Raw genomic sequence first — 23,385 nt, 5'->3', positions numbered from 1 at the left:
GTACTCTCCGGTCAACAAAGCATGGTTAAGGCATTTCTATTTGTTAAATAATGAAACTTTACTAATTTGTAGAAAATAATCGCTTTGGCTTGCGAGAAAACAAGTTTTATTCAATAATTTTTAGCTTGACGCCCCTGAATAGCGTCACGGATCATACGTGAGTGCTTCAACACAATGCTTTTTTTTTAAATTTGCAAACTCTTTTTAATTCTTTTCAATAATATAAAAGCGCCTACAAAATGAAGCCTTCTTTTTAATTTTGCAGTGTAGCTACACTGTTTTAATCATGAAGCTTCTCTGTTGGCTCAAATGCAAGTTTTATTTCCTTATGGTTTGGAAGCTTTACTCGCACAAAAATGGTAGTCTAATGGTGACATTTTTCAAAAGCAAATGCACGAGCTATATTCCAAGTTGATGGAATAAACTGATTAATCGTTTGTCTCAAGATTGCTTAGCATAAGTGTTGATTACAGCGATTCGACGGCTATACGGCTGGTTTTCATAAGGCGATGGTGTCGACTGATTGGCGCATTTCAATCCTCGCTATGTGTGTTAGTGATTGGAGGATTTCGTTCCTTCTTGTTCAGACTTACTCTCATGGTCCGCTGTGGTACCGATTGGCAGTTGTGTTGTTTGATCGTGGGCATCCATGCAGGAATTTCTATTCTATTGTCCCTGTTGACAAGTTGTTGGGGTGAAGTCTTATGTGGATAGCCTCTTTAACCCTACGGGTGTACCAACGTGAGTCGTGGTCAATAAGGGATATTGTTCTGGGTGGGGTCTCACTGGCACATTCTGAAACTGCTGTGCATGGTCTGAGTACGAGCAACTAGCTCGAGTAAGTCGTATGTCTCTTTCGTGTTCCCGTTCATACATTGTTCTTCCCGTTTCTCCAATATACACTGCCACGTTCTCAGGGAATCTTGTCATTACTCTGTCTTGTCCTTTTGCGTCGCAACGCCGCTGCAAGACAAGTTGTTAATGAAATCACTGTATCATTGTATAATGCAATTCGAGCGATTTCATTGACGTAGCGGCCATGGTATATGAGCCATTATACCATGCCCGAAAAATAGAGCCAATTTAATTGTCTTCTAATTGTTCTTGCAAAGCGAAATCAGCAAAATCTACCAATATTTCTTGGTTGCCTAGTTTTTAATAAAACAATACGCTCCGAGTTGGCTATAATCATCTCATATCCAACAAGCGTGAGTGGAATAATTGTTAAATATGCACTGCGAATGAATTACACAAGTCCAACAAAAAATGTTCAAAACAATTCATAACTCTGTGAATATTTCTCGTACAGAAATAATTCTAGTCTCTAAGTAAACGTTAACAAAAGGAGAATACAGGAAAAGTATTGTTTGGTGGTCTGATATATTTGAGCGTTTCAAATTAGAGGGTGTCTACAAATATGCGCTGCGAATGAATTACACAAGTCTAACAGAAATTGTGCAAGACACGACAATTCATAACTCTGTGAATAGCTCTGGGGACGTTCAAAATTAATTTATCCAGGAACCTTTGTCTTATGGCAACGATTTAAGTATCTGTGTACAATTTGATTTGCGTTAAATATGGAATATTATCGACAGTTACCTGCAAAATTAAATGCATTTAATTTCTAAGTAGACTTGCGAGTTGTTCACTCACCATATGGTTTGTTTTCAACTGATATTTCGCCTGTTTGTTAGCTTTTGTTCGTCCTCTCAGTTGCTCTCGGGTTTCACATTTGCTTATTAATATTAGTCGCAGTGCTTTCTCGTTTTCTTTCTTTCTCTCTCTTTCTCTGCTTTCCGCGTTTGTCGACATATTCAACGAATACAAGAATTAAATTCTCGTTTGTTCAATAGTTCAATAATAATAGCAATCTTTATTGAGGAAACTTTTTCACAAAATGTGGTTTTCGAAAAGGACCTCAAAGATTAAGACTAAAAAGTATACATAAAATTAAAAGAAAGCAAAGAAAGAGATATAAATAAATACATAAATTATATTAAGAAATTAAAAACATTAGCAGTTGGCCATCCCGTTTCCCGCCGAAAGCACGCTGTATTGATTGTGGCATTTCACATTGGCTTACATAGACAGGCGTACGTACGTACGGATGGACGGAAGTGACGTCATATCTAAACCAAAAATTTCTGCATCGATGCATTACTAATTTTTCTTACCAATGGGGCTCCGCGCTTCGTAATCGGAAAACCCTATTTAGAAGCTGCAATGTTTGGTAGTCTGGGGAGTTGGAAAACTTTTGCCGACTAGAGAGGGTGCAGAGAAGTGGCAAAAGAGGAAAATTTTCGCACAATTGCGTGATTTATTCTGTGTAGAAAATTAAGTTTTGTTATGTAAATTTTGCAAATTTGACCTCATGCAACCAAAACAATAGAAAATTGCCCTACCCCTCCCCTGAGGATACCATCACCCTCGTGTTACGTGCACGCGGCCATTGAAACGGACGGCTATTCAATGGTACACAAGGGCAGCTTTTCGTTAGGTATTTGCAGCTGACATTGGTCGCTTGTTCTTTCACATCGAAGGGCGAAAACACAGAGGTCTTCAGCGATACCATGGCGGACTTTTTGATAGCTGGAGGCACTGGGTACGTGCCACAGGATGGTTTGACTGCCATGCAGTTGTTCGGTGCTGGCGAAGGTTTGACCTACAAGTAAGTAAAATAAATGTTGTTTTCACGTTTGGTTTTGAGAAAGAACGCCTTTTTTTAGTTTTCTTAATATACAAAAGTAAGCAACTCATTTGAAATGCTGTAATTTAAGCTTAATTTGCGTGAAAAACAGATTGTTGACAAAATTTGCGGATTCAGCGAACGCAGCTGTATACAACAAATGCAACGCGAAAACTGAATTTTCGATCTCCGTTTTCCCCAGTTTCCCAGCTAATTGTTTTCAAGTTTTTGTGAGAAGAGATGTTTGAGATACTTCTCGTTTATTTAGGCATTCAAGGTTAAAATATTGTTTCTCTTTATAAGCTTAAAAGCTAGCTCAGGACTTTCGTTGCAAAAATGGTCACGTTGTTTTTAAAACAAATAACGAAGTCTTGTTCGCTAAGTCAAAACAAGTAGACGGTTAAAGATTACGTGATGTCAGTGGTAAAACTACCGTTTTGAATACTTGTGACTTTATACGTGTGACTAATTTAAACTCCCTCCAACCTGACTACCCCTAAGGGACGGACCATTAGAAAAGTGATGGGGGGGGTGGGGAAAATACAAAAAAAATATTCGTGCAAGCCAAAATGCCCGAAAAAAAAATTCTTGCAAGCCGAGACGGAAGAAAAAAAAATTCTTGCAGAAGGAGATTAAGGAATTATTATAGAAAATACCTTTTAGTGTTTTAATGACAGAAAATTTCTTCCAGAATGCCCCAAAATGGCCTTTTTAATGTTTTGAAAATCTAAATTTTTTTGTGGAAGTTTGTTTTGTATGAACAACAAACCAACCCCACATTTTGTGTCGTGGCTGGAATTTACCCTTACTACAACTCAGTATTTTGTTTTGTGTTTGTAACTGGTAGTAAACCCAATAATCACGAGCAATAGGTCAATTAGTTTTGAAGAAAAACGATTTTGTCAGTAAAACGCTTCCAGCATATCTGCTTATCCATAAAGCGCTTTGTAGTTTTATTCGTTGGGCCACAGAGTGCTTTATGGTTACAAAATTTAAAAAACTGAGTCATTTTCAAGAAGTCCTGTTAAACGCTTGTAGGAGCATCTAGATTGAAGGGCAAGTGTTCACTTTATTCACCACAAAATGCTTTGTGGCTCATTGTCAATACCACAAAGTGCCCTGTAGGCAAATTAAAACCGCACAAAGTGCTTTGTGATCTGGTGATCGAAAGTACCTTGTATCTTGTGAATGACTTGCTGTTTACTGAAGGATTAAGGCGGTCAATAATCGACATAGTTTTAAAATAATTTATGTTTAAAGCTTTTACTGCAAAAATCAGGATGTAGGACAAATTTGCTTTGAATATAGTACGGTGAACCCTTTCTATTAAAGACGCACATCGTCGGGACCGACTCCAACTGTCTGGCGTCTCCCACTGTGTGTCCGTTGTTTTGATAAAAGCCTTTTCAGTTTTGCTTTTACAAGCATGTCTTTAAGCGATTTTCCTTTTGTATAAGAGATTCTTCCCTTTTGATCAAAACGTGATGCTACCGCTCTGCTTAATGGTGTTTATCTTGATCGTGAGGGGGAATTCTCATATATACTGAATGGAGGGTTTCTTACTGATCATTCTGAGCCGTTAGAATCCTTGGAATCTCATCAGTTGCTGTGTATACTACTTAGACACTAATTTCGTTGTTTTTGTTTAGTTTTGACCATTATGCTGTAATTTTTAGATATTGTCTCATGGCACTCTTAATTTGCCTTTTTCAAATGTTCTTCGCTCAAGAAACGTAATTCTTATCAGAAGAATAGAGTAGAATGCTATTCTTGTTAAAAGAATGAGAATTCTTGCGACGAGAATGAATTCTTCAAGCAAGAATAGATTACATGCAAATCTTCTGGGAAGAATAGTCATGACCAGAAATCTTTTGAGAAGAATAACCAGTTCTTTTGCGAAGAACCTTTAATCTTATAAGAAGGAAACGAACCGATGGTTTTATTCACCATGACCATGCATGCCACATGTACGTTTCGAGTTTTCAGGCAGCTGCACGTGATAATAAGTGATTAACTAAATTAAAGAAGACAATTATAATATTCTCTTAATTTTATAACATATCAAATCATATCATGTCAATTATCATATAACATACATTTTTTTAACAAGCTTAATAAAATATAAAGTTAATTAAAATGTACATGCACATGCACAATATAAAATTGCAACATATTATTATAAAAATTTCTTAGAGCGTGGGTTTGAGATGAGATGTTAGATAGTTTTTGAGGTGCACAATCATCTCATTATATCTAACATCCGCACAAGTGCTCTATAGTAATAGTTTTATTAAAAGCAAACACGAAATGTTGCTTAATCTGGCTCGCACTTTTTTTCTTGCTGGGGCATACGTTGGCCATTTTTGCGGAGCATGTACAATAGTTCATAGACCATGGCAGCTAAGGCAATCGGTACTCTGGAATTGCTTTATACAATTATATATGATACAACGAAAAAGAATGGCAAAAGTATGTTCTAATAAAATTCAGTCCTTCAAAGTTAATTTAGGGAACATAGTTGGGCGACTATAACTGAAACGTATAAGAAGAAACAGAGATCTGGATAACCTGGAATAGCCTTTTCACGGTTATTTGTATTTTCACGGCTCATTTGTATTACAATGAAATCTAACATATACGTGAGGCAATTTCGGGCTATTTTGTAGTTTTAGCCCAAAATTGCCTCGCATCCACGTTGGATAATTAACATTGTAATGCAAATGAAAAACTCAACCGTGAAAAGGGCTATTGAAATAGATTATTGACATTTTATTTTTATAATGGTGGGGCGTTACATGATGGCACTGTTATTCAGTTTATAGAAATGGCTAACACATACACATACGTATTAAGAAAATGACTTATGTATAATTAAGAGTACACTTATTTGTCCATGTCACTTATGGGTTAAAGGTAATCATTCCAAGCCCACAAAGTACAACTTTTTTAAAAAATCCTTTAGTTAAAGTTTTTTTTTCTGGAAAACAACAACAAAAAAAAAAATTCGTGCAGAGGGTATCAACCGAAAAAAAAATTCCTGCACAAGCACTGAGCGAAAAAAAAAATTCCTGCAAACTGAAAATCCCCCACCCCCCCCATCACTTTTCTAATGGTCCGTCCCTAACATGCATGCGTTGCCCCTCTGACCTAAGTAATTATAGTTTGAGTATTTCTTTGAATTTGCGTTTTTATTTAGTGAACATTTCAAGGCCCGCCCGACAAAAAGAAATGATTTCTATCGATTGATTACCTCTGGGTTTCACTAAATTTAAATCATTTTTTCTCTTCACTTATGCCTGCCAAGTTTCACTAAATCACATTTCAAAGCAAACAATGAAGAGGGTCTACTGGGCAGTCAATTTATAAAATATAAAACCAACTAGAAAAATATAAGCAAGTTATGTTTCACTAAGGCTATGTCTACACTATACCAGATAGCTCTTGTGCCAGCACCAAAATCATATTGTGTAGCCTGGGCTTTCGTTCACACACAAAATGGCGATTTCGGATAGATGTTTTGTTGGAGTGATGCTGCGCTGCTTTAGCCTTTAAAGTGAATTGTCACATATCAAGTCAACAACGAGGAGCGAGGATTGGATTCTAGTGGAAAGATGGCGGCGGTTTTGGGCCACTTCTGTTCACACCAGGCTGGAGTATTTTTCACAACAGTATCATAGTGTAGAGATAACCTTATAATTATTGAAATCCATCGATACAATAATTTATTGATATCAATCAAATTCAACCACTGATTACTATTGATTGATATGGGTAATCGATAACAATCAAACTCAGAAAAAAATTTTTTTTTGATCGGCAAAAAGCGATAACAATTATTGATAATCCATCTTGTCATGACTTCATTGTTAGTTGGTGGTTTTGTTTTTTCAAGCATATAACCATTGTTTTGAATTGAAGATGACAGTTATCGAGTCCAAACAGAGTATTCATTTCCCTGATATTCCACTTAATGTTTGCCTGGTTTATGGGGTTTTAAGGGATTGTGACATGTCCAGTCATTTCCACACAACATTACTTTGGGGGCTAAAATTGGATATTCTAGGGGGATTTCAACTGGTTCTTTCCTGCAAATGGTCAATGTACAATATTTTACTGAGTCATTCTCTTATTGTTTTGTTTTCAGTGACTTCATTATTCTTCCCGGCTTTATTGACTTCACTGCTGATGAAGTGGTAAGTTTCCAACTCGAGGATTTGTACTGCGGCATTCAAACTTGGTGCCTGGGCATGGCACTGAGTACTGGCACAAAACTGTGGTCTGCTCACCCTCCTCCCCCCGCCCAAGAAGCTATGACAGCGTCATTAACAAGAATGTTACTGTACCTATGGCACTGCACATGTGTTATAAAGTTCAGAACATTTCTCGGACATAATTCTTTGAAATTACAAAATTCAGGAGAATATGAGCACACAAATGTCAACACCATTCCTACCAAATTTGACAGCTCTTGTATAGCTCTGCCACATTTTAGAAGTTGAACAAGTTCGAATAATTGTGACATGGTACAGAATAAGGTGAATTTATGTTTTCAGTGAGATTTTCCTTGGGGGTGACGTTATGGTTAATCAAGGTCCCCATGGCATATAATATTTTCTGTCACTGAAAAGAATCAAAATAATAAAAATGTCTTAATATTCCATCAAAAGATAACAATTTGTATCTTTAGTTACACCAGTCTAACACTAGACATTTAACTTAATTTTATGAATACCTACATAATATTTTAATTAAAAATAAGTTTATGTACAAATTAATGAGGTTTTTAAATATTCTGTGAAGACCTTTGGGCAACGTGACATTTTTTGTCTCAGGGAATGGGTTGTAGCCTTCTTTTTCGGCATAATTTATATCACAGTGGAGAATTTTAACTTTTTAAACTTAAAGGGAGGGGTTCATGGTTCTGCACATGTCCATGAATCAAAATACTTTTTCTCCTTTGCTCATTATGACCCAAGCCTGTTTAATTCAATTCGTTGTTTATGAACCATTCAGAAGGGAATACATGTAGGTAGCTCGGGTGGTAATTTTTTTTATATGATATTGCATTATTTAGCATGCAAATAACTGTAAACACATCAACCATTTGGATGGAATAAATCCTATGGGTCAATGCTAAATTCAATATCGACAATATGTGTACAATCCACTAGCATTTTCTGTGAATTTTGGTCATTAGTCATTTTGCTTGGACTAATTATAGATTGTGATTACTGAAGTACATGTGAGTAATATTTTTAAGGCCATAAAGTTGATAAGAAAGAGAAAAAAAACATTAAGATTCAAGCACATGCGCTGAAATGTGAACCCCTCCCTTTAGCTTTAATAACTCTTTAATATAGCATAGACTAGAAATAACAATGAGATACCAAAGCCAGGGGCTTATATGGCACAGGTGGTCGGGTGAAAAAAAAAGTTGATTTCTGCTCTTCATCCAACTTGCAACGTAATCTGATGAGCAATCTCTTGTACAGTGTAAGATTGCCTTGAATGCATAAAAATGTTTAAAAGCTAAGATGATTATTTTAATAGACACATTCTGTGAATGTTTTCTGTCACTAATGTCCCTGTTAATCTATTTCTCTCTTCAAATGTTGTGCAGGACTTAACTTCAGCTCTGACTAAAAAAATCACACTGAAGACCCCACTTGTTAGCTCTCCAATGGACACAGTTACAGGTCTGACATTGTTTGTAGACTATTCACAGTTAAATTGATTCTGTTTAGATGGTTGAACCTCAGTATTAGCATTTTCACTTCCAGACTGCCAAGGGACTGGGAAAATGTGTTTTCAGTGTGGGGGCTAGAATTTAAAACCACATGTTTCTTGTAAAAGTTGTCTACTCTTCTGGATTTTCTAGAGTTTAAAATGATTCCAAAAACCGATGTTTCGACCAGGTTTACTGGTCTTTGTCAGGGTTGACATAAAACTAAAAATTTAACATGGTTGATCGAAAATATGGTGGGAGGAAAATGTGTGATCCTGTTTGTGGCTTCCCTGAGCAAAAGTGGAACAGTCCCCGTTTTAAGTGAATGAAGGCATGCAGTCTGCTTAAAGTTTGTGACAGAGGCATAAAGAATGATTTAAAGGTGCATACATGAACTTTCTCACACTCGCTTGATGTTTTTTTTTTCTACATCATGTATCAGGTATTTTTTAAGCTGAGAGATAAAAGTTCTATTTTGGGTTCTAATATCATTCTGGGCTTTTGGCCTTTTTGGCTCTAGTTTTAGCCTTATGGGACTTTTTGGGCCTAAAAATGTAGCTTTGTTCAGATCTCCTCATCACTAATGAATAGTTACAGTGTACACTGTATGCACCTTCCCTGGCCTGGGATTTAGGACTTTTGTTCAATTTTCTATTAAAAAGCACAAGATTTTTACTTCAATGTATCTTTATAGATGGCACATAATACAGTATGTATGTATGTAAGTTTTGTAGAACTTTTTTCCCCTCAAGTTTCCAAAGTCAGCATTTCCAAATTGTTTTGGATCTGCTGTCAGCTCTGTATCATTATAATAATTTTGCAGATATGCTGCATGGATTTGAGAGGATAATTAACAAATTTGGTTTGCCCTCGTGACAGTTACAAGAACTAATTGACTATTTTCTATTTGTTTCCACAGAATCATCCTTGGCAATAGCAATGGCAGTAAGTGCAATGCAAATCATTCTGATGTTATTGGACACCAAAACAATACTAGTTATTTGCTATCAACCAGCTGAAGTTCTCTGGGATTGTTATAAAAAACCTTTTCATTTGTTTGCTCTCAAATCACATCCTTAATAACGGCACCCTTAATTACTCAACTACATGCAGAAGACTTGCTTTGTGATTTAATTGAACCAACAGCACTCATTCATGCGTTCTAAAAATCTTACATCAGTGTACATCAAGGTCTTATTTAATGCATACTTAACCTGTGATGTGTGGAACTAGTGCCTTTGATCACCTTTGACTTGTTTTGATGCATGTTTCAGACAAACTTTGTTACACCTTTTGAGTCAAAGGTATGACAGTTGAGGTTTCATGCAGTGCTTTTAGCATCAATCATTTTCATCACACACATGTACACACAACATACATGCATTCATGAGAGTATGTGTGTTGCGTGTATTGAGCAAAAATGTCATTACAAGAAGAAGAAGAAGTAAGCTTTATTACCAAGAGAAAAATTTAAAGTCTTAATTTACAACGTAATATACTAATACAAAATTAGGTAAATTTACTCAGTATAACTAAAAAGCTTATCAAGCTGAGTAAAGATATGTAGTTACAGTGGTCATACATGTACAGTAAGGGTTTTTCTTTATTCTTCAGCTTAGTGGGGGAATTGGTATCATTCACCACAATTGCTCAGTGGAGTTTCAAGCTAATGAAGTGAGAAAAGTGAAAAAGTTTGAACAGGGTTTCATTCTGGAACCGTTAGTTCTAAGTCCTGACAACTGTGTTGGTGATGTTGTGGCTGCAAAAGTTAAACATGGCTTCTGTGGGATACCCATTACAGGTCAGTAAGGAGCTTCATGTTCTGTAAATGTTGAGGTAGCATTGCTTTGCAGTTAGGGTGCCGCACTTGGAATCCGTGAGTCCCAGGTTTAAGTCCAGCTCTGACCGCCAGATGGAATTGTTTCTTGGTAGCCCTGAGTTCAACTCCTTGGCTGTGCTTGTAAATTGCTACCAGGTCTGCGTCTGTAAACATTGTTGAGGGTAAATGAAGGTTAAAAGTTATTAGTTTGAGAGGTCTCTCTTTGTTCTTATGAAACAATAGTGCCTCGCCATCTCACAAAGTCTCCCTTCGCTGCAGGCCTATAGAAACATCTTTACTACAACTTTAAATTTAATATTGCAGAATTTAATCTGTCCAGGTTTGAAACTTTAGTCCATGATATATTCATTCCACCTTTACTTTCCTTACCCAGCTGTGTAAATGGTTACTAGCAAACTGTTTGGAAACCACACAAAATTTATTGCTTGGGGGCACCCTCTGATGGACTAACATTCTCTCTTGCTGTTTGATGGAGCAATGCTCCCAGTGGTTTCACGCCAGAGAAATTGGACCTTTTCAACATTGGTGAGCCATAGCTTGTAACCCTCTTTAAACCTGGCCAGCATGTACAATGTAACTTCTCCAAGGTTACAGTAGACTTCTTGCTTTAAATGAATGTTTGGTTTTATCAACAGAGGTGATATTAAGATAATTTGTCCATCCAAAAGAGATTTAAGTGCTGACATTTCAAGTGTAAGCCCTTATTAAGAGGATTTGTTCTGATGCTCGAAACATCAGCACTCAGATCTCTTTATGGTGGCCAAATTAGCTTTAGTTATCAACTTTGTTGATAAACCAAACCTTTGTTTTCAATCCCCCCCGACGCAGTACCACAGTTTCTTTAGAAGCTAACCCCCCCCCCCCAAAAAAAAAAAAAAAAAAAATTAAATGCTCTGTCTCCCAATAATTTTTTTTTCATAAGAAATAAATGGAATTCGAAGAGATGAATGTGTATTTTGATACTGGGTTGCATGTTAGTGGTAAATGCACTGCAGTGCATATGAAAGAAACATGTCCTTTTTTTGCCTTTGTAGAAAATGGTCAGATGGGTGGAATTTTGATGGGCATCGTCACCTCGCGGGATATCGACTTTGTGAATGAACTAGATATGTCAAGACCCATCAAAGAGGTAGGGAATCCTGAAACCTTTCAAAGGGAAAATGAACTCTTTAAACCCCAGTTGTAACCAGCATGTAATTTCTCCCTAGAATATAACTATTTGATCAAACATAAACATCATGGTTGTATAGGAATAACATTTCTTGATGTTTAGGCAAATTCTCCTTACTATAGTGCCACAAACAACAAGTGTGTGAAGAATGTGTATGTTGATATTGTGTTGCTACCCTGGCAATAATATTTTGCCACACGTTGCTGAAGTCTAGGGATTTTTTTTTTTTTTGACATTGGTTATGCCATGTGCTTGATTTCTTTTTGGCCTCTTTGTTACTAAATGAACAATATAATTTATAGAGACAAGAAAGCAAGGTATGATTCCTGGAAAAACTACAGGTACCGATAATAGTATATTCAATGTATTGACCATTTAATCCACTTTCTTAGGTGATGACACTTCGGGAAAACTTGGTTACTGCTAAAGATGGGGTGACACTTCAAGAAGCAAATAGTCTCTTACAGAGGAGCAAAAAAGGTTAATGAATAATATTCTTTAAATCTTAGCAAGAAACCAGTACATGTGTGGGGTCTAAAACAAGGACAAGAAAGATTATTATTAATAAAAGTTAAAGCTGTATTGCAATAGAATATCGGCTCTTCCTATAATATTCATTTATTATGTTCATTGGTATCCTTACTTGCCTAATGGACAACTGAACTGGAAGACAAGAAAATAAGGTTTTCCTTTTCAACTCATACTAGCTCATGTGCTGTAGGTGATATGTACTTACTGTAAAGTATTCCTGGGAGCCACACTGTTGTTGTCACTAATCTTCTGTAACTGGCCATCTCTCTTCAAAGGAAACTGTCCTTCTCTAGTTTAACTGTAGATTCATCTAGTTTATAGTAGTAATAATAATAATAATAATAATATTTAATACTTATATTGCACTTTTTTCTATAAAATAATTAAAATACTCAAAAGCGCATTACAATATTATTAATAACTAAATTGAAAGCCAGTAAAATTGCCTGATACACCTTTCCGTTTATCGTATCATATTATCTTAAATTACATCTGGTCCCAGAAAAGAATAGGCAAAGTTGGTTATATTCTATAAAAAATTATCAATTAATCTGTTCAGATTTTTTGTTCGTTCTCTACCATTTTTCTGTTGTATAAATCAAGTTCCAGGCTGCTCATGTTCTTGAGAATGAACTGTAATTTTAATACTTAAATTGCTTTTCATTTCAGGAAAGCTCCCCATTGTTAATGATAAAGGGGAGTTAGTTTCACTGATTGCCAGGACAGATCTAAAGAAGAACAGAAATTTTCCATTGGCCTCTAAAGATGCCAACAAACAGCTTTTAGGTATGCAAGGTATTATGTTTTTATCAAGGGTCGAGACAGAGTTAACCCTATGGGTCTGTACGGTATGTTTTTAAAAGGTGTATTTATTATTGTTAGTGATAAAAGGTCCATCCATCACTTCCATGTCTAGGCTGGTTATATCAAGGTGTAAACCAGGGGAAGATAACGGTAACTGGCAGTTATTATTCATTAACTCATGATTGTGACACTTCCCAAATATGGTCATGGTGCACTGCAATATAAATAATTTTGTGTGTCAGGGAGAAAAATGGCAAAATGAAGATTGTCTGACCAGCTTTCTGCGATACAACTGTGCTTTGTTAACATTGTCAATAATAAAACAATCCTCCTGCTCAAACTTGCAGAATATCCCGATTTACAAAGCCAACTTGGCCTACAGCTTCGTTGGCTAAGTATCAGGCGATATTCTGTGCGATTTAGCAGGAAAAATTGCTAATTACCGGTAGTGTATGTAATTGAAGGTCTGAGAGCATAACCGACTTATGTCGAATTTTAGCGCGGCTTTCGGTTTCGCACGGATTTGTCCGAATTTTGGCTCTCCCTGGTTTTAAAACCTTTCGCGGTTTTACAATCGTGGACAAAACTCCTTGAGAAAACCAAACACGAACAGAACAAAAACCACTTCCTTACTTCTCCCTCCCACCCCCTCCCCCTATGCAATGACAACCGAACACAGACAGCCAAAAAACCACTCACTTTCTGTTTCTCCCTTCATAATTCTACCACAGTTACTTCTCCCTCCCCCCCTCCCCCTTATGCAATGTTGATGTGGGAAGCGATGCTTGCCAGGAAACTGTTCGTGACCCAAAAGACAACATTGAGTCAGGGGGGAGGGAGGGGGATTTGGTAGTTTGCTTGTCTACAAGTGAACGCGCTTGGAAGGCAAATTTTTTTATAGGTTTTGTCCACATCAGACTCGTTTTCCAAATTATCGGTAGGCTAAAAGTTTCCACTGTCCACGAACCGTGTTTAGTCGCTCCAGTTGTTGTTGCTATAAGTAACGTTTGAGATGATATCATGGTTTGCTTTTGCGGGTTGTAACAAGCCCAAAATAGATCAAGACAGTCGGGATAAACAACTTGCGTATCGTACTGGCTAGTTGGTTTCGCTTTTGTTTGGTGAAGTTTGTAAACGCATGACATCTATGGATCTTTTGAAAAGTTACGAAATTGACGAATGCAGTTCACAGGAACTGGTGGAAATGTTGTCCAAAGAATCCTTCCTTGGTAGTGATGACTGTGCCGTGGCGAATTTTTCAATTTGATTATCAAATCCCGCGGGAGCATCAGAGACAAATTCCGCCATATACAAGGTGTTTTGCAAGCCTTAGTTGTGGTTGCCAGGCTTGAAATTCGGTATGTAACGATTAACTTGACAATTTCAAGGCAATGATTCAATAAAAGTACGATTAACAGAGATTTTCAACGGTTAACACCGACTGGTCGTAAAAAGAATAGATAGTCTTTACCTTTTAATAGAACTGCCGTTAATCGTTGTTAATCGTTGAAATGGCTACATGTCTTCCTGTTAATGGTGTAGAATGCTAGTATTTTGCGTTATCAAGAGTGATATGTCGACAAACGGGACAAAGCTGGATTTTACGCCAGGAAATGGACACATTTTCTCTTGGAGAATGTAACTGTTTACATTTGGGACATTCCTGTCACGTACGTAATAGTTTGTAACAGAATCAAATAAAAGCGTGACAGCATTCTTTTCGTTGCTCCCGCGAAAAACACCGCTTTCGTGTGCCGTGTTTCAAAGACAACGAGTGTATATTGAATACAAGTATTTTATCCTCAGTGCATTGTCCTTTTGGTCATCCAGTGTCTATAATGTTACCGATATATCTTTACAAGATGGTAAAATTTCTCAATGGCATTAATACGAAACACAAAGCGGCGTGAAAAAATACTGGACAATGGTTTTCAATCGAATTGCAGTACACATGCAAAAGTTTGGACAAATCCGAGCTACATCGAAAAACGGGCTGAAATTCGACATAGGTCGGTTATGCTCCCAGCCCTTCAATTGAAAGCACTCTAAGCATAATATGTGCAGTTCCCAGGTTTTTTTTTCTGTATTTGGTGGATCGTACTGGTTGCTGGTATTTTCTCTCTAGGTATAGCTGTACTTGTACATTCCCTTCACCCCAGTACTCCAACTACCACAGGGAATATTATTGAATTATTATTTTATTTGTTTTCCTTTGTTTTTGTTTTTGGTTTTATCGCAATCTTGTGTCCTGTACCACTGCCAGTGCATAATGATTTTGATTAGATTTTGATGAATTTTAATATGTTTTTGGAAGTTACCCTTTAATGGCTGTTGTTTCAGCTGCTCGGTTGAATGTAGGAACTGCAGGAGGCAGCGCCAAGAGCGAGACAACTTGGTCTCATGTTGCTCCTGCATTCTGATCAGCCATTCGAAAGGGAAATTATCAGAAACGTGTAACAAAGTTGCCTAATACCCATCAAAAATATTTTTCCTGTGGTTAAAGTACAGATGTGTGCACAACATTATCACTCAGTTGTGGTTATTTTGCATTTCTTCAGTGGGTGCAGCTATTGGTACACGAGAGGAAGACAAGGGGAGGTTGGATGCCTTGGTTCAGAATGGAGTGGATGTCATTGTGATTGATTCTTCCCAAGGAAATTCCATCTTCCAGTTAGACTTGATCAGGTGAGCAGTTTTAATTTGATGAACTGATTGGATGTCCACTGAGGTTCTGGTTATAATGGTAAAATTATAGGACTGAGTAGTGTCCAATTCGGTCTGTAATGATCATGCAAGTGATTAACAAAATCAGACGACCATGCAGCGGGAGTTCGATTTGTTTAATCATGAGTATGATTACAGACAGAATTGGACGACAAAAAGTCCTGTTACCAATTAATCATAACTCTAACAACATTTGAGAAAAAAGGCCAACAGTTAACTTTTTGGTGAATAAATAGAGGACAACAGTCGAGTTAAATTTCGAGATCAATTTAATTACAGCGCGTGCAAATGATGCGAACTGTCCAATTACACCAGGTATGACATGTAAACTGTCCAATTAATGAGCCTGATAACCAATCAGATTTGGGAATTTTGTTATATTTATGATTATATGATTAATTTACTGTTCTATTCAAGTACAGTTTTGCATTGTTCTCCTTAACCAGTCTGAACTAAGCAGCAAATCATTGTCTGTAGGTGGGTTGCTGGTGCATTAAATTAGGTTTGTTTTTTAGCTGGTTAACATGCATCAGCCAAATGATGATATCTGTGGTCAGAGCTGACTTACGTCTTAATGCCTTCATTCTGTGGAGGAATGTATAACCAGAGTTAAAACACTGTGGTTTGAAATCTTGGTGGTCACTCTACTCCATGGGTTCCCATTGTAAAATCAAACCAAGAACAACTTGCACCTGTTACATGATGAGTGTCTACAGAGATCAGACACCCAGTAATAAGGACGCTAACAACAATTTGCATTTCACTGATGCACTCTTTAGTAATCTGATGGCTGATGTAGTGCATTATGTACAAGTCCTGTAACTTATGATAGTACCATTCATGAGTGGTTTATTTAACTTTGTCACTCTGTAAGTGGTATCTTGGGTCTGTTAACTAAAGGTGGTTTCAGCTACTGAGCGTGGACAAGTTTTTGTGTTGTTTGCCATACCATTCAAATGACAGTTATTCAGAATTATTTTTTAGTTATTTTAAGAATTTGTTGATGCAGTTAGAGATTTGCACTAGTTGTGTACGTACAATACTTTTGTTTGTACATAACAGTGTAGCTCAGTGGTGGAGCCTCCGAACTAGTAATCAGAAGGTCTTAGGTTTGACTCCTGATAGGAGCACTTGGATTTTTTCTGAGTATGCCTGTGTCACTTACTGAACAACACATCATTCTCAATACTTTTATACATTTGGTAACAGAAGGTTTTCAGGAGCTTTTGGCTTACAAGTCTGTTGAGGTTGTGTTGGCTTTACCTGAGTCAATTATCAGTGAAGATGATTTCATTACTGAGTAGTGCAGGCTTTAAGCTGCTTGCATTATATCCTTCACCTTATCATACCCAATAATATTAACAAGGGACATAAAACACCCACCTGACTGTTTCCAAAGAGAAGGGGTGTAGCCCCTTGAGTTGTGGTATCGGTCTGTTTACATACTTTTTACTGACAGCTCCAGAAAATGTCTATACCCAGCTAATGGATGGTTATTTGAAATTCTAAGGGTTTGGTTGGGGGTCCCAGAGCCAAAGTCTTTAAAGGTAAGTATCAAACTAAATTGGAATTTGTATGGAGATATGTCCAGAAATGCATGCTAATGAGATGCATGAAGTATATGATAGACATCACAAAGTGTGGACCCTAACCTTAATTCTTACTGAAACACAAATAGTTCTGTCAAACATGAAGTCATGAAAATGACAAAAAGGCGTTGATTTAGCTTTCGCTATATGTGGGTAGTCTTTGCCTGTACTGTACATATGAAAGAGAACTTTTTTAATAAAATGATGATGATGATATATGTGTAAAGTACCCAAATTCAGGGTTAGGTGCATTTCTGGACATAAGTGAGAATTTTAACACATTATTGCATGACCTTAATTACGGTTGCTGCATGTTCTTCAGGTTCATAAAGGAGAAATATCCAGATTTGCAAGTTGTTGGTGGTAATGTGGTGACGGCTGCACAAGCAAAGAACCTCATTGATGCTGGTGTTGATGCTCTAAGGGTCGGTATGGGAGCTGGCTCTATATGCATCACACAGGAGGTCATGGCTGTCGGCAGGCCACAGGGTACTGCTGTGTTCAAGGTGGCAGAGTATGCTAGACGATTTGGTGTCCCTGTGATTGCTGATGGTGGCATTCAGAATGTGGGGCACATCTCCAAGGCTCTTAGTCTAGGAGCTTCTACAGGTTGGTTCATATCATGTTAGCTCATGACACAACAGATAAGAGAGTGATTGAGTTACAGTGTAGTAACGAAACCATGGCCTGAACTGAACTGACTTTAAACTGGTCAATCCAAGAGGTTTCTCCTATTTTAATAAAAGAAGGCTTCTGAACTGGCTATTTTAAAGAAGCCAGTTTATAAGGTACATGTTGGTGTATACAGCACATTTAACAAATCAACAGCAGTTTTTTATGGTCTATACTCGCAGGCTGGCTCATTGTTTCACTTGAGTTTTGAACATTTTATGACTTCATTTTATGGTCTATAAGTCGAGTATAGACCATAAAAAAGTGCCGTTGGTTTGTTTTCTTACAATGACATGGAAAAAGTATTAGCAGAATTAAATCTATTTTCTGTTGAGAAAGCATGCGTGTTACAATTCTGATGCCATTTTTATTGTCTGTACTCTTATAGACAATAGCTATGAGCCAATCAGTGCATGGAATTTTGACAAAAAAGTTATTTACATAACTTGTATTTTTAATAGTAATAAAACTTTACTAAGCACAGAATTCAAAAAGTTAAGACTTATTGAAGCTGTGCAGATATTCTACAATAAACTGGATAACATCAGAAAGAAAATCCAGAAACTGCTGTTATAATTTTTTGAAACTACTACGTTATACATACAGTACTTGCTGTTTAGTATCTGTTTACATTATTTTATGTTACCCATAAAATGGAAAAGTATTAGTATATGTTTTCCCATTTGCTGTAACAAGTGTTTGAACTCTCACCAACTGTTGACGACTTTGATTGTTGTGCGATAACACCAGTCCATTTACCTTACAGTGATGATGGGTTCTTTGTTAGCTGGAACAACGGAGGCTCCAGGAGAGTATTTCTTTGCTGATGGTGTAAGACTGAAAAAGTACAGAGGTGAGAGGCAGCCTGCATCCATGTAACCAATTTTCTGTTTTGTACTCTGGAGGGTGCCGGCCCAGCAATGTTCTTTTAATCGATAGCAGGTTGATGCAGTTGTTGTGGGGTTGGAGAGGTTTGGCCTTTAGATGCTACAATCTTCTTGCAAAGTTATTGGGACTGTTATGCAATAATTTCTGAATGTGATCCAGAATAGATGCAGAAATAGCGAGACAATTTTAACTAATGTTAAAATGTCCAAAAGGATCCAGTCAAATAGTGGTTTCCAAAAAAAACCATACCTCAAAAGTTTACTTTTATTTAAGAAAATAATCATCAGTGTTTTAAATGTATCATTTTGGATTAATTCAAGGAATGGGTTCATTAAGTGCAATGGAAAACAAAGGTGGAGCACAGAGATACTTCAGGTAAGTTTAGTGTTAGAGAGATTTAGGATCATATTTTACAGCATGTGGCAAACTTCAGATTTGCATTATTTTACATTTTCCCAAAACACTTTGCAAGTACATGTAGATGAAGAGGGATGTTGCTTAGAGCTGGGTACTGGCAAATTTCACTGTCTGAAAGAGATATTAGAGAGTTTAAGAAGCTACTAGGGCGACAGCAACAAGAACGTCACAAAACAATAAGATTTGATGAAGGAAACAAAGGCCCAGCACGTGCGATATAAATTTTGGTACATTTCATTGCCGTCCTCTGCCAACAACGTGAAATGATGAAATTTGGATAGTTCAGCCACAGTGTACGAGTTGAAAGAATATTGGAATAATTGCGAAGTAGTAAAAGTAACGCGAACTTGTATTTTTAAGCCACGTTTTCATTGCCGTTGCTGTCGTGGTTTCTAAAATTCCATATTATCACCAGTTGAAATTTCAACACGACACAAATACTTGAGGCTGTCATCTGTCATGGATATGGTCCTAAATCTCCCTTTTTTTATTGGTTTGTGGTGCTGAGACGAGTTGCATAAAACAACAGTGGGCGTAAATGTTATCGTCAGACGTTAAATACTGAATGTGACTGGGCTGAAGGTCTGGCGTCAGCAGTTATGCCCGACGTTAAATTTTATGCAACTCATCCCTGGAGTTTCCAGGGAAAGACCACAGGATTTTAACAAGTGCAGTGCATTTAAGGTTCTATACAACAGTCTGAGTTTGTTATGACATATTAAATAAACTATTCTTCATGCCTTAGTGTGACAAGCAACCTTAAAAATCATTTACAGTGGGCATGGTATAATTTACCAGTTAATGTAAGACCCTAGGTTTAGGCCTATGACCTACTGCGTTGCAGGTTGGTATACAATTACCTGAACTGAGATAACTGAGCAGTGGTTATGCTATAGGCTGGATTGATTCAAGTCAATTCTCAAATGGAGAATTGTAGCAGAACATCAGCAATTGTCATGTCTTCATTTACCAGCACGTTAAGCTAACATTTTTTTCTTCACAGTGAACATGACAAAGTTAAAGTTGCTCAAGGGGTTTCAGGGTCAGTCGCTGACAAAGGTTCCATTCACCGCTTTGTACCATACTTATGCACTGGGATCCAACATGGCTGTCAAGACTTAGGAGCCAAAAGCCTCACTCAGCTCAGGTTAGTTTCAGTAGATGTAATAGACCCTTCTCCAAAATGGCTGCCAAAAATTCAAATAAGTTAAAATTAGAAATGTATACCCGCATTAGAAAGAGCACTTTTACTTTAGTAACCCTGCAAAGTTTCAGCATATCAGGTGTAATCTCAGCTAAGAAGATGTAAGATGAAAAATTTACAGATGTTTGTATGTACGACTGGGGGTATGACGTATACCCCCAGTCATACAAACATCTGTAAATTTGTCAAATTTCATCTTATATTTCCTAAGCTGATATAACACCTAATATGCTGTAACTTTGCAAGGTTACTAAAGTAAAGGTGCTCTTTCCTGTGCTGGTATCAGTTTTTCATTCAGTTTAATTTTAACTCATTCAAATCTGTTGCCGCTATTTTGGAGAAGGGTCTACAACCAGTGAATTGGGGCTGTTGGGGTGATATAATGGGGCCTGTTTAGAGGGGTGACATGCCATCTTTTCCCCTTATACCAAGTGTCTGTTGAGCCTTTCAAATAGTAGTACATGTAACTGTCACTGTTGCTTTCTCTTGTGTCCTGTGTTGTTGTAGACACTACAAGCTTTTCTAAGCTCCTCTCAACAAAGAAACAAAAACATCAGCAAGTTGATAGTTGGCAGTTTTGAGTGTTGTACATGTTATTAATAATTAAATTTCACTTCTTTGTCCTGGGAATGTTGGTGAAGTACATATGCTGTACACAGATTTGTGGAACTCATTCTCAGTCATATCAAAGCCCTGTGAGGTGACTATGAAGGGATACATGTAAAGCAAAATACCGTCTATTGCTTTGATGATTGTTGATGTTTTGCAATCTAATAGGCCTTTGTCACTCGGCAATCATGTTGAGTCTTAGGGGAATAAAAAGTTTTGTTTTCGCATGGCAAGCCTCGGCCACACGCGAATTCTCTGCGAGGCTTCCCTTGCAAAAACAAAGCTTTTTGTTCTTCTGAAACTCAACTTGGCCGCCTTGTGATAAAGGTCTATTATCAGTGAGCTGACATGGCAACTACCAGTACTTTGTTGGGTGTCCTAAGTATATCAAATTTGTGCGCAATATTACTTTGTCTCAGCTTATGCAGTGTGCTATTACTCGCAGTTGTGAGTGCACGGTCTATGTATATGCATCCCAAAGATTCTAACTCAAGTGATCTTATTTAGATCCATGATGTACTCTGGTGAGCTCAAATTTGAGAAGAGGACAACCTCAGCCCAGATAGAAGGAGGAGTCCATGGACTACACTCGTAAGACTTTTTTTCAGATAACATCATTGTTGAACATTATTTTAATGTGGCTTTTTGTGGAGGTGCAAATTTGGTGATTAGTGCCTTGGATACATTTGATCAGACGTTTGATGAGAAGATAGTAGGGCCAGTGGTTTAAGGCCTGGTACAGTAACGTTGGTCTTTGCATCGCCATGTTGTTTCCTCAGACAAGAAACTACCTTTCCCTAGGCGTAAAAATGGAAAACTCATCAATGGACTTGGCACCCCATCGACGGGGGAGTATAGTGCTCAGTATTCCTACGTCCTTCATTTTATGGAAATAGACCCTTCTCCAAAATGGTGGCAACAGATTTGAATGAGTTAAAATTGAACTGAATGAAAAGCTGATACCAGCACTGGAAAGAGCACCTTTACTTTGGTAACCTTGCAAAGTTTCAGCATATTAGGTGTTATATCAGCTTAGGAAATGTAAGATGAAATTTGACAAATTTACAGACATTTGTATGACTGGGGGTATACGTCGTACAGTAAAAACCCGCGTGTAAGAACCTACTTTTTTAGAGTTTGGCAAAACAGGTTCTTATATTTTGGGGTACTTACTGGCATTTTAGGCTAAGTAGGTTCTTAATTAGGTTCTTAATTTTTACGGAGTAGAAAATACTGTAGTATAATATATGGTTTGTTCTTCATTATAAACTGTTACAGTATTTTATAGAATAAATGCTTATAATCAAGAACAAACCAGTTTCAAAAAAATAAAACCAGTTTGAAATTTTTGATCTCTAAAAACAACCTTTTTGGTAAAATATTATAAATAAAATAGTTTAAACCCGCATATAAGAACCTGTTGGAATTTTTTTGGCTAAACAGGTTCTTATATTTTGGGGTATTAAAGTAGCAAATTTCTGCCAGGAGGTTCTTAATTTTCTAGGTTCTTTCATGCGGGTTTTTACTGTACGCCCAGTCATACAAACGTCTTTTTCATTTTTCAATTACATTTTCTTAGCTGATATTACACCTGATATGCTGAAATGTTGCAGGGTTACTAAAGTAAAAGTGCTCTTTCTAGTGCTGGTATACGTTTTGATTTTAACTTATTTGAATTTTTGGCCGCCATTTTGGAGAAGGGTTTATTGCATTACTCTCCGGCCATGTATATATGCCACTTAGAGAAAAGAGTGAAGCATGGGCTGTGTGGGAAACCTGTGGCACTAGCATGTCGCTCGATGAAGGGCTAATACTCCAAACGTCAGCACTCGAATCTCTTTATAGTGGCCAATTTACCTTTAGTTATCAATTCTGTTAATAAACCAAACATTTGTTTACCTAACCTACCCTACTCCACCTACTTACATTTTAAATGTGCCAGTAAAAAACATGTTCTTTTTTTATGTCCTCTAAATTGAGATAAATCATAGGCATCATAAGAAAGGTGTGCTGTTCATCAGCTTTTGATGTAATGTTTCTTGACTTTAGAATATGACTTTTTTGGTAATTTTGTAGATACTAATCATGGCGTTTTGTTTGTCAGGTATGAGAAAAGGCTTTTCTAATACGCCGAACAAGAAGATCAATATTGTTAATCCATCCTATGAAGTATCTCAAACTAATAATGGATTTGTAAATAGCATAACGTGACAGTAAAAAGCTATACAAATATATTAATCTAACAGAAAAATATTTTATAGAAGAGGTTTCCCACTGACTTTTCAAATTAAGTAGTTGTTAAATATGAAATCAATACTAAATTGCTTCACTACGTTATCCATGTTCTGAATTTTCAGATATCTAGTTGAGGTACAGACACTGCTGCGTTATACTGATGTAACATATCACATGATGTCTATCACCTCACTTATTATGCAAAGTCAGAATGTGCTTTTTCCTGGGAATCATGCATTCAATTTTTTTTCTGAGTACTATTGAACTTACTTTTGTCTTTGAATTGG

The 23,385-nt window shown here is 37.0% G+C and overlaps 1 protein-coding gene and 1 non-coding gene across 2 annotated transcripts; both read left to right on the top strand.

Annotated features, from left to right (window-relative positions):
• The first annotated feature begins 2,427 nt into the window (after nt 1-2,427).
• LOC146469563 (inosine-5'-monophosphate dehydrogenase 1b-like) lies at nt 2,428-23,110 on the top strand. The gene is made up of 15 exons (XM_085123211.1): nt 2,428-2,671; nt 6,834-6,882; nt 8,310-8,385; nt 9,334-9,359; nt 10,029-10,215; nt 11,289-11,383; nt 11,818-11,905; nt 12,626-12,742; nt 15,319-15,445; nt 17,396-17,682; nt 18,512-18,598; nt 18,954-19,008; nt 20,054-20,197; nt 21,371-21,454; nt 22,968-23,110. The coding sequence occupies exons 1-15, from the start codon at nt 2,574-2,576 to the stop codon at nt 22,987-22,989; spliced, it is 1,542 nt and encodes a 513-aa protein (XP_084979337.1). The 5' UTR covers nt 2,428-2,573; the 3' UTR covers nt 22,990-23,110.
• Nucleotides 16,017-16,276, top strand: LOC146469564 (small nucleolar RNA U85). The gene has a single exon (XR_014867212.1). It is a non-coding gene; the product is annotated as a small nucleolar RNA U85 (small nucleolar RNA).
• Nucleotides 23,111-23,385: the final 275 nt, after the last annotated feature.

The sequence above is a fragment of the Pavona decussata genome, unplaced genomic scaffold (genome assembly GCF_977016875.1).
Source record: "Pavona decussata unplaced genomic scaffold, jaPavDecu1.1 SCAFFOLD_122, whole genome shotgun sequence".
Classification (NCBI taxonomy): domain Eukaryota; kingdom Metazoa; phylum Cnidaria; class Anthozoa; order Scleractinia; family Agariciidae; genus Pavona; species Pavona decussata.
This window is presented reverse-complemented; position numbering and strand designations above follow the sequence as displayed.